General features: G+C 34.8%; 1 protein-coding gene across 4 annotated transcripts in view; it reads left to right on the top strand.

The window, feature by feature from the left end:
- The window catches only part of LOC145681119 (proton channel OtopLc-like), a 342,484-nt gene that overhangs the window by 309,701 nt on the left and 20,357 nt on the right, over positions 1 to 12,426 (top strand). For all 4 annotated transcript variants that reach the window (XM_081752541.1, XM_081752540.1, XM_081752544.1 and 1 more), the window contains 3 exons: positions 3,411 to 3,525; positions 9,576 to 9,678; positions 12,158 to 12,322. In XM_081752541.1, the coding sequence (XP_081608667.1) occupies positions 3,411 to 3,525; positions 9,576 to 9,678; positions 12,158 to 12,322 (383 nt within the window). The remainder of the gene's footprint in view (positions 1 to 3,410; positions 3,526 to 9,575; positions 9,679 to 12,157; positions 12,323 to 12,426) is intronic.

The following is a 12,426-nucleotide window of genomic DNA, read 5'->3' as shown; positions in this document are numbered from 1 at the left end:
CTACGTCTTTTGGCTTTAAATTATAATCTATATATAAAGTTTATATATAAATGAAAGTCACTATGTTTGTGCTTCTTGAACCATGCGACCGATCTCGATCAAATTTTCAACATAGATTAGGTTAGGGCCTGGGATGGTTTTTATCATTTCACTTTGAAGGTGCAACTTAAGGGAAGAGATTATATATATATATATATATATATATATATATATATATATATATATATATAATCGAAAATGACCAATATTAGTGTCGAATCCATAGTTTTCGGGGTCGCTGAGACGAACAATGACACTTTCGGTGCCGTTTCAATTGAAATTCAACCCTTTATGTCCAAAATGAAACGTATTCTCCCCGTGCGAAGAACGGGTATTATGCTAGGAAATAAATAAATGGATCACAATGTCACTGTCCTACGCCAGAGCTCGAAAAACTTTCATCTGACCTGGATGCCAATACTTAAAAACAGGTGCCATAAAAATACAAATTCAGTTTTATACATGAACCTACGTGTTCTGACCTTGAATTATAATTTCTGATATAAAAAACTACAAGCGTACTTTAGCGTACAGGCTATCCCTTAAAGACAACAGCAATTGAAAGCAAAATAAGTGAAGTTTTAAGAGGCCTCATCACTGCGAAATTAAAATACCGCTAATTTTACAGTAATTATGTGATATCTTCAAATAGATAAAAGATAATCGAAAACTGGAACAAGACCTCCCTAAACAATATTATTTTGCGTGAGATACCGTTATCAAGACTCATTTATCTGCTTTCAATTTCCAGCGATTTAGTAAATCGGCGTTTCTAAATAACTGCATACGGAAAGCTACTAGGTGACTCATGATAATGGTACTTCATGCAAAATAACATCGTCTAGGGAGGTCTTGATCCACTTTTCGATTATTATTTTTTTTATCTATTTGAAGATATCACATAATTATTGTAAAATTAGCGGTATTTTAATTTCGCAGTGATAGGGACTCTTAAGAGTAGAAAGCAGCATTCTGTGATTTTTGTGTGCATATACATGTCTTGTAGTTTGAGCACTGAAATGCCTGCTGCCCACTTTTCTGGATGTATCAAAAATACTTGTGGATGGGTCATGCATGTTAAGTTTCAAGGTCAAGTAGAAACTTAGAACTTTAAACGAGAATTTGTGATCACTTGTTTATAATGCGTTCCAGCACATATTAATCAGAACTAGTGTCAGATAAAAGTTGAGAATACTATTGTTAAAAGTAGTCAGTTTCGTATTTTCAGTCGCCATGGCGACCTAACGATCGGGATTTTTCAAGTCCTGTCGAAAACTGTTGCTTATGAGGTGAAAAGTTTTTTTCAAGCTTCTTGGGCAACACTAGTTCCAGTGTTTCTTTCAGGAAAAATGTTCCGGGGAGGGGGCACTGCTGGTGCTATTCTATTTATTATTATATTATAGACGTATTATTTTGGTCTCTTCCGGGGGGCACTCTCAGACCTCCGGAGGGAGCAGTCCCCCCAAAAAAACATGTCTGGAAGAAACACTGACTAGTTCACCCAAGTCTAAGCACTGTTCTAGTGTTACATGATTCCAGTGGCGTATTTAGGGGGGGGGGCTTCCGGGCTTAAGCCGCCTCGAAATCTTTCTTACTATAGTAAAGTATATGGAATATTTTGCAGAATTTTCACATTTTCTGGCAAAGCTCCCCCGAAACTTAGCAAAGCCCCACCCGAAACAAAATCGTAAATACGCCACTGCATGATTCATAGTAGAAAATTATAAATTAACAAAGTGATTGTACCCAGCATTAAGCAACATTTAAAGGTACGCAAGTTATTACACAATTGACTTTAATAATAAATAATTTAAATATTGTTTATGTCACATCCTACGTGGATTTCTCGTGACGTTCAAGGACTTTCATAACGTCCATATGAAATTAAGAAAAACAATCAGGACATAAAGTTTGTACACGGATTTACAAAACAAGACAAGAGAACAAACGTTAATCTGTTAAAATGTTAAATATATGCAGTGTTTACTTATAATGTAGATTTGCTAAAAATAGGCGTAGCTACGGTGTATGACTGTGTTCATCGTAACAAAATGGCTTCTTCTTGTTTTCTTCAATTGTCATGCGTTCTAACATTTTGTTATCAGTAGTTCTTCAATTCATTGACATAACATTTTATCTGATCTTTGATAGTTAATATCCAATAAAATGAACCTTTATTGTCTTTTTGGACACTTATTAGAAAAGTTATGCCTTAATTACCTTTGCACACATTCATATGGAAAGTTCTGTTTTATGACCATCCACGTGAAAGATTATGGATTAGTAACTTTTGTGCACATCCATATGAAAAAAAATGGTTTAATTACCTTTGTGCACACCTATATAAACATTATGCTGCTTTAATTATCTTTATACACATCCATTAAAAGTTCTTCTCTAATTATTTTTGTGCACACCCACGTGAAAAGTTAGGCTGTTTTGGTTACCTTTGTGCACACTCACATAAAAAGTTATGCTGCTTTAATTACCTTTGTACACACCCATATGAAAAGTTATGCTGGTTTAATTACTTTTGTGCACATCCATATGAAAAGTTATGCTTATTTAATTACCTTTGTGCATATCCACATGAAAAAATATTGTTTGATTACCTTTGTGCACACTCATATAAAAAGTTATGCTGCTTTAATTACCTTTGTACACATCCATATGAAAAGTTATGCTGCTTTAATTACCTTTGTACAATCCTATTCGAAAATTTATGCTGATTTAATTAACTTTGTACACATATATGAAAATTTTTGTCTACGTCTATGTTACTAGCATTGAAACTATTTTTGAGCTCTGTATCTTGACAGCTAGTTGCCTTTCACAATAGTATACGAACTAATACGCATAGTAACTGAAACAAGCTATTTACAAATAAGTTATGTATAGGCCTTATCATCATTCACAGCTATGAATATCACACTTTGTAATCAGTTCCTTTAACTGATTTATTCTGACAAAAAGCAATAAACTTCTTTTTTGGTTATTTTGCAATGAGCTAAAGAATTACTGTAGTTAAAAATCTGAAAAAAAGATATTCGGTGCTTTTGAAAATTGCGTTTTGGGAACTCAACAAGAACTTATTGCTCTTCTACTGAGAGAAATGGTTGAAGGGATGCGACGACATACGAAAGAAGCAGGAAAAAAATGCTATTTATTTCAGCAACATATTGAACATTCATTCGTTCAGTGAATTCCTTCTTGTAACAGTCGTAGCAGCAACCATATATATATATATTTTTAAAAGAAGTTAAGTTAGTTGGATGTTCCGGCAGAATGTCGTTAACGATCTAGAACGAAATCCATTAAAAAAAAAAAAAAGAACAGTTTCCTTTATTTGTCCTTTTCTTTATGTATTTCAGAGATGCTCTTACGACAACGCTTTCAGCGCTGTATGGAAAGTTACTGGTTGTCATGGGCATTGCCTTCCCAATGGCAGAAGTTATCTCCACGTATATTCCTCCCTCGTACTATGAGGTAAGAAAAAGTTAAATTTAAAAACTAACCTAAGCGGTGCGCTACTGTCTGATTCTGATGTATTTTGAATTTAAAGTATAAAACGTAAATTAAATCTTCGCTTTGGTACAGTTATGGTAGATTGATGATTTTTTTCCCCGTAGCATACAAATATTTTGTAATAAAATTCCTAGAATGATGAATTTTTCCCATAGCATACGGAAATTTTATAAAAAAAAATTCCTAGATTGATGAACCTTTTCCCATAGCATACGGAAATTTTTGTAATAAAATTTCTAATGCGAGGAAAGTAAAAGGAAATTTCATTGGAATTCGGTAAAATGTATGGGAATGTCACTCTTTCCCGATAACTGTATTTCTTCCCCTTATTTGTTAGAGGTTATTTGCAGTTATTTGTTAGAGGTTAGAGGTTATTTGCAGTTATTTGTTAGAGGTTAAATTTAAAAACTAACCTAAGCGGTGCGCTACTGTCTCATTCTGATGTATTTTGAATTTAAAGTATAAAACGTAAATTAAATCTTCGCTTTGGTACAGTTATGGTAGATTGATGATTTTTTTCCCCGTAGCATACAAATATTTTGTAATAAAATTCCTAGAATGATGAATTTTTCCCATAGCATACGGAAATTTTATAAAAAAATTCCTAGATTGATGAACCTTTTCCCATAGCATACGGAAATTTTTGTAATAAAATTTCTAATGCGAGGAAAGTAAAAGGAAATTTCATTGGAATTCGGTAAAATGTATGGGAATGTCACTCTTTCCCGATAACTGTATTTCTTCCCCTTATTTGTTAGAGGTTATTTGCAGTTATTTGTTAGAGGTTAGAGGTTATTTGCAGTTATTTGTTAGAGGTTAAATTTAAAAACTAACCTAAGCGGTGCGCTACTGTCTCATTCTGATGTATTTTGAATTTAAAGTATAAAACGTAAATTAAATCTTCGCTTTGGTACAGTTATGGTAGATTGATGATTTTTTTCCCCGTAGCATACAAATATTTTGTAATAAAATTCCTAGAATGATGAATTTTTCCCATAGCATACGGAAATTTTATAAAAAAATTCCTAGATTGATGAACCTTTTCCCATAGCATACGGAAATTTTTGTAATAAAATTTCTAATCCGAGGAAAGTAAAAGGAAATTTCATTGGAATTCGGTAAAATGTATGGGAATGTCACTCTTTCCCGATAACTGTATTTCTTCCCCTTATTTGGTAGAGGTTATTTGCAGTTCGAAGCTCAAATTTAACGAAAACACTATCTGGAGCTAACATCAAATAACATTTAATGGTAGATCCTATCTGGAAGAATGCAGACGAAACGCAGCATGTGGGAATCCAATTCTACGGCTGGTAGCAATGCAAGTACATAATTCTAAACTTCAGTGATTTATTCTTTCGAAAGTCTATTCTTTCAAAAGTACGATCAACATATTCGTAGATAATTTTTCTTAGATTAAGCATCTTTCGCGACCATTCAGTTGCTTATAAGCAAAAATACTCATAAGATAGACGCGTCATTTTCCACCATATGCAACAGATAAATTGAATTTGATTCGATTCTACTCATTATAGATCTTGAGATGGATAAATATACATATAGGGTGAATCAAGATTTTTGTCTCCAGTTCGTTATTTTAATACCTAAAATTTGCTTTTACATTCTTTTCACAAAGTAGATATTAAAATACCGAACTTTAGAAGAACTTTCTTTTCTTTGAGTGATTAACTCTATAGTATATGAATCTGATTCAGGTGAATTCATAATTAGTGAAATCAAATCAACCAGTTCAATCCCTTTCGAGAATAACTGATGTCATTTAAATGGTATTTACAAATTCTTAATCCTTTCGAGACGGGTATGACATGTAAACACATAATAGATCGTTCCATAAAGGACGGGTGTGGTACATAAACACAAGATCTGGACGCAGAGAACGGGAGTGACTTGTAAACATCATTAGCGTTGAATTTGTCAATTGAATCATTCAATACCCAGTCATAGTCTTGGATAGGTTTTAGGGCATCCACTTTTTCTCTATCTGAAGAAAGATTTAATAGCCGGCCCTAAACTCTTTAGAAACGAACATGGTATATGGACACATAATAGATTGTTCCATTAAGAACGGGTGTGGTATATAAGCACAAGATCTGGATGCAGAGAACAGGTCGCTGTAAATGTTGAACAATTGGGGCGAGATACTACATTCTTGTCTGACTTGTCTTTCCATACTATTGGTTTCTCCTTCGTTCAAGCGCAACTCGACTCGTTGCCCTATGTACAGGTTGCAAATGAGTCGTCGGTCTCTCAAGTTGACCACAATTTCTTTAAGTATTTACATAAGTTTCGTCCAATTGACCCTGTCGAAAGCTTTTTAAAAGGGATAGGCAGTGCCAGATTTAGGGGGTGCACCGGAGCACATGCACCCCTCAACCCTTCCTTCGTTGTAAATATATACTATCTAAAATGAGAAGTTAGGATGAAAATAGCAACACTTTTCCGAAACCTTCTGCCGTCATGTTTCCGTTTAGGACTTAAAAGAAAGTGAAATTTTGCAAAAGCAATAGTTTAAGTCGATTTTCTGAAGGTTGAAGGAAAAGGATTCACTAAGCAAAATAGTATTCCTCAGTCACATCACAGATACCTAAAGGCATTAAAAGAATTCAAATTTAATTCAAATGTAGGCCTATTGGTAATTATTGGTGCACCGCCCTCAGAAAATTCTGGATCCGGCTCTGGGGACAGAGTATTATTTTAGAGATAAGAAGAAGATCTATCCCATCAATAGTCGTATCTAACGCTCTTAAACAGGAATTTCCTTGATAATGGAATTAGATGGTCGCAAAAACGCTATACTTTTTCTCTTATCCTGATCTAAGGTACTAATCCTCAAATTGCTGGTACTCATTAATCTATCACTCTCTAAGTATCCATTTTATTTTTTAAATATCAACTCATCTTGTTTGTTTTTTGACGAGAGGCCATACAAGATGGAGATACTCCAGAAAGTTTTAAAAGCTGAAGAAGATGGAACAAACTTTTTTTCCCCACACATTTCATTCCTTGTTTTTCACACATCAAGACGCTTTTATGTTTCTTTTCGTTGCCTCCTATTTTTTTCTTTGCTTTCAACAACAGAAAGTGTTTCCGTTTAAGAAAAGCAGAAGGGAGAACAACCAAACTTTTAGTTTCCGATGGTTCACCCTCTACTCTAACTCTACCATTCACGAAAACGCTTGATCTCTCTGAGAAAGCAAATCGCCTGCGGAGCAAGAACGAAAAGAAAAACACATTTCTTACTTCCTCGATGGGAATTGCATAATGTAATTCGTCTAATTTATAGATCGTAGGGGATTTTTTTTACTGCCTTTGTTACGCTTTGAAAAGGGGGAAGTAAAGGAAGAAATTTTCTTTGGCAAATGGGGTGTGATCATAAGATGGTATTTATTCTACCATTTGCTGTATCCGCTTATGTTGTGAAAGTATCATGATGTGACGAGCTGAAGAAAATTGAGGGATAAGGACAATACCAGATAAATAAATATTACTTGCTTTTCCCCTGCAATTTCGAGGTCTTCTGTACGTATCAAATTCACCATTTACGCTGAAGACGACTTTAAACACTGGTCGAAACGTTTTGTTCTTGTAAATTTGTTAAAACGAAATAATGTTTTGAATGTTAGTGTTAAGTTTAGCGCCTCTTTTCAGCTCTGAGGTTATATGAGACATTTAATGGAAAATCCAAAAGACCATACTGCTATGCACTAAAGACTCGCGTACTAGCTACTAGACCAGCATGAGAGGAAGGGCAACAAAATAACGAGTCAAGAAATGTCATTAAATTACAAACTTGTGGCTATGTATATAACTAAGGATTCTCTTAATAGGAATTTTAATAAATAATATGACAAAGCAAATCCTCATAAACTTTTTAGTTTTGTATTTCAGTTCACCATGAATTATGAAACAAAAAAATATCCCAAAATAGAACTACAATAATTTATTTTTCAAGATTTTATGGTTGAGGTATTAATATTATACGAAGAATATCATCGTCTGAGATTCAACACTGCGTATCTCCAATTTTAGCGAATTTGAGTTTTTGATACCATTAGAATCAGTATACGATGGCGCATAATCTGGTTAAGTAGTACGCCTATTTCACGACGAACGACTCTGTTAATTCCTCAAAGTAATACCGCTTATAATGAGGTTGAAGCTAGGTTTTAAACAGTTTTTTGTCTCTTCTGTAAAGTTGGTGAAATGTTACTTACGCGGTGTTGAATCTCAGACGCCGATATTCAAAGGAAAATATAATAATTTATAGGTATCTTAAAACTTCTGCAGGAAGCTTAATATCTTAGAACTTTTAAATCAAATGGTATATTGAAAGAAAAACGAAGTTCTTTTTTTTAACACAGACGAAACTTTGAATCTTGTTCTTTCTATTGTTTAACGTTGCACAGTTATGCACTGAGGCTAAGATAGACGGTAGTCATGAGATTTATGATACTGATGAAGTAATGAGAGCAGGAAGAAATTGCAGAACCTCGTAAAAACTACGCACATGGTGTTTGTGCACCACAAAACCCCACTTGGCGAAAACTGGGATCGAACCAGAGACTTCACACCAGAGGCCTTTACTTGTCCTTGAAGTTCAACAGTTCCTTGATGAGCACATTGAGGTCAAGTGGACTGCCCGCAAGAGACCTGCAACTTGGCCTGCAGGCTCTCCAGATCTTACACCATGTCATTACTGGTTGTGGAGGAACGTCAAGACGCAGTGTATACACAGAAACCAACTGATCTGCATGATCATGCACAATATAAGTAACGTGATTTGCAGCATTCCGGATGAGGAGAGTAACACGGAATTCTCGAGTTCAGAAGATTTGTTGTAACAATGTTTGGAAGTTAATGATGGACCTAAGGATTTCAAACATAAGATTTTAAACTTTCCATTACATAGCAAACCTTATTTCGAGAATATACCTTGTGCTATGAAATTTACACAAGGTATAACTTTTAAGACACTCATATTCATTTTATACTTTTGAGATTGAATCATAATATGAATTAAATGACATTATTATACCTCCTCAAAGAGGATTATTTTTGCGATTGAAGCACTGTTTAAATTACAAAACAAAGGGTGTTAGATTTTGTGGGTAGTTATTGATCGCAGTGTGTTATCAACAGTGAATAAATTTACGTTTAATACCAATAAAACAAGTATTTACGTTTAATAACTAATTAATGGATTCAGAGCATTAAATTCATTTTGTGATTCAGAAGAGTTTAATTAAAGTTGCTTTTCTGATTGGTGTGCATTAGTTATACAACAATGAATATCTAAATTGAAGCTGTGTGGTTTCGTGACTCGAATATACGTTATATAAATTATTAATCAGAAGATCGATCAAATGATTCCAACAAACATTGAGGGAATGCTGTTGTTTCTGTTTCCATGTTGGCATTCTGGATTCTGATATTCTGGTTCTGTTCCTTATGTTTAGTCGCGTGTAAACGTGGTTTTCCTCCGACAAATTCTTGTTTTTGAATATGTTGGAACCAATTATGCAATTACTTTCACTAGTCGATTAATTTTTGATAAAGGAAGTGTTGTAGGGGGAGGGGATGCATGTTTAAACATAGCTACGTACACTAGACAAATAGAACTTAAGTTGTATTTTTTCTAGGGATTAGAGAGACTCGTTTGCCCTTCATTTTGAAGAGTAAACAAAAAGGAATTAAATATGCCGTTTTCTGTTCGGTCAATACGTTTTAGACAGTATCAGAGTGTATAAGTGGATTTTTAATTGTAGTTGGTGGTTCCTTTTCACCACCAAACCACCATAATACTAATACGTTTAAGATTCTTCCACTCAGTAATGAAATAGTATAATCTTCTATAATTAGGATGGAATGGAACAGAATATTCTATCTTGCGACTGAAACGCATTTGAATTACATGATATAAAACATAAACGTTTGCACGTTTTTAATTAAAGTATGTAGGTTCTAATAATAGAACGTTCTCTTTCATACAGGGTTTCTACCTCTATTTGTATGGTGGCAGCATGATCTTTCTTTTGTACATGTATGCGACGTTGCTTCGAGAAAGAGCCACGTACTCCGTTTTCAACTCTTTCAGTAAGTATTTGACTTCTTTAAACTTATGAATGTTTTACTTGTGTTAATACAGTTTATTTGGTTGAATAGAGAGTAAAATTCAGGAACGTAATACGCAGATGCTTCTCTGTACGCTACACAATGAAACGTTCCTTGTAAATGACAAATTTATACCTACTTTTGAATGTTACAAGTACAGCTCAAGTCAAATTGATGGACCAGATTTCAGAAATTTATTCTGCGGAATTTAATTATCATGTGTTAGTGTGAGACATGCGCTTCGAAAAGTTAACTTTCAAAGCTTAGTTTCCATGCAGTGTTTCCCTTTCTACCGCTTAGAGTCAGCAGCGAGCAGTTAAGAGGCCTCATCCCAGCGAAATTAACATACCGCTAATCTTACAGTAATTATATGTTTTCTTCTAATAGATAAAAGATAATCGAAATGTGGAACAAGAGCGCCCTAGACAGTATAATTTTACAGGGAACACCCGTTATCACGATTAACTTATCTGCTTTCGATTCCGAGCCATTTTGAAAATCGGCATTTATTTTCGCGTTTCTAAACGGCTGGAAACTGAAAGCCACTAGGTGACTGGTGATAACGGTACCTCACGCAAAATAATATTATCTAGGGCGCTCTTCTTCCACATTTCAATTATCTTTTTATCTATTTGAAGATATCACATAATTATACTGTGAAATTAGCGCTATTTTAATTTTGCTGGGATGAGGCCTCTTAAGGAAAATGGTGTTCGATTTCGTGCATCTCCGGAGGATCAATCTTTCCTTTGTTGGCCACCTCGACCCCCCGACTTGCCTTCATGTGTTTCCTTCATGAGGGGTTTTGCAAAGGCACGCGTTTACGTACCACCACTTCCAACAACATCGTATGACCTGCGTGCCCGCGTCACAGCAGCCATTGTTTATATCAGCCACATTACGCTAAAAAAAAAAAAAAAAAAAAAAAGGTTTGGCAGGATCGGCTTTGATGTGTACCGTGTTCCGCAAGGTACTCACACAGAACGCTTGTGATATGTTTGAAGAAAACTTTGACAGTTTACCTTCCTTAGCACATGTCTCACAATAACGTATAAAATTTCACAAAATAAATTTCTGAAATCGGGTCCATCATTTTGACTTGTCCTGTTTTATGCAGGTAACTATTAAGTGGGGGCCAGATTTACCACTAGATCCAAATCTAGGAGCACAACGTTCTCAGGGGCGCATGTTGGACGAAAATTTAAAACACGAATTTTTTTTTGCATAAGTTGAATACTACTACTTCTAATAATAAAATACTAAAAATGATTAAAGCCAGAGTATACGCTCTCCAAGACATTCAGTAGGATGATATAATAGGAACTTTAGCTTGAAAAAAAAAAAAAGCAAGGTGAAAACAAATTTGATGCTTTTACAAATGCTTATATAAGTGTTTTTGGATAATGACAACAAATTTTCTTGTACTGTTTCATAATACATTTTTTAAATCCTATTTTATTTACTTTTACGGTATTAGTGTGAATGAAAAAATAATATTGCCAAAAATTATTAATAGTATTAAGTATTTTTTTTATAATTAAGTATTTTTTTTATAATCAAAATAATCTTTTTGTGTTACAGTAGAAACATAAATTCCAGCAATCAAAATAATTAGGTCTTTACGTGACCGCGAGGACTGTACGTGTTGTGTGACTGTGAAGACTGTATGTTGTGTGGCAGTGAAGACTGTATGTGTTGTGTGACTGTGAGGACTGTACGTGTGTGTGACTGTGAGGTCTGTATGTGCTATGTAACTGTGAGGACTGTACGTGTGTGTAACTGTGAGGTTTGTATGTATTGTGTAACTGTGAGGACTCTACGTGTATGTGACTGTGAGGTTTGTATGTGTTGTGTGACTGTGAGGACTGTACGTGTTGTGTGACTGTGAGGTTTGTATGTGTTGTGTGACTGTGAGGACTGTACGTGTTGTGTGACTGTGAGTATCGTACATGTTGTGTGACCGCGAGGACTGTATATGTTGTTTGGTCATGAGGACTGTATTTGTTGTATGGTCGTGAGGACTGTTACCCTTCCGATTGGTATGCGAGCCTCATATGTGTCATCTTTGGGCAATTATTTTCCAGTTAAGCTCTAAATGGTATAGAATTTCCTAGTACTATAAGGACTTGAGACGCCATTCCGCTGACAAGTGTAGAAAGAAATTGGATTTAATGGTGAAATTACTTCCCTACGATATGCAAAATAGTCTACATTTAAAATACGTTATCTCCATAACCTTATAATAGAACTAAATTAAAATAATCTCTTCCTTCGAGAGTAATTAAAATCACAACTCCTGAGTCTTTCCTTAATTGAATCGTTAAGGGGGGAGACAGAACACAGGGAATCTTCTAATAACGAATTTTCTTCTTATAAGCATGATGAAGAATCTTCATTTTAGATTTTAGTTTTTAGATAATCATGTCTTTTTTTTTAATTTTCTTCTGTGTTCTTTCCATAGAGCGTGGAAGAGGAACGTCTGTATCGACCGAATCAGAGAGTGGCACACGGAATCACACAGATACGGAACTGAGTACAGGAACTGAATGCAATTACAGAAGTCCGAAAAGGGGGCCAATTAGACAGTTCCATTATGGAAGCTTCTACCTACGAATGGGTGCCGTTGGTAAGTCATCACTTCACTTTTCCACTATCTAAATTGAATTATATACGTCATCACTGGTGCCATAGTTAGGGAGGCGGGTGGATGATTTTCCCTTCCTTAGCAAT

The sequence above is a fragment of the Thermobia domestica genome, chromosome 3 (assembly GCF_964235325.1).
Source record: "Thermobia domestica chromosome 3, izTheDome1.hap1.1, whole genome shotgun sequence".
In the NCBI taxonomy this organism is placed as follows: Eukaryota; Metazoa; Arthropoda; class Insecta; order Zygentoma; family Lepismatidae; genus Thermobia; species Thermobia domestica.
The sequence above is the reverse complement of the archived record's forward strand: the minus strand, read 5'-3'. Positions and strand labels throughout refer to the sequence as shown.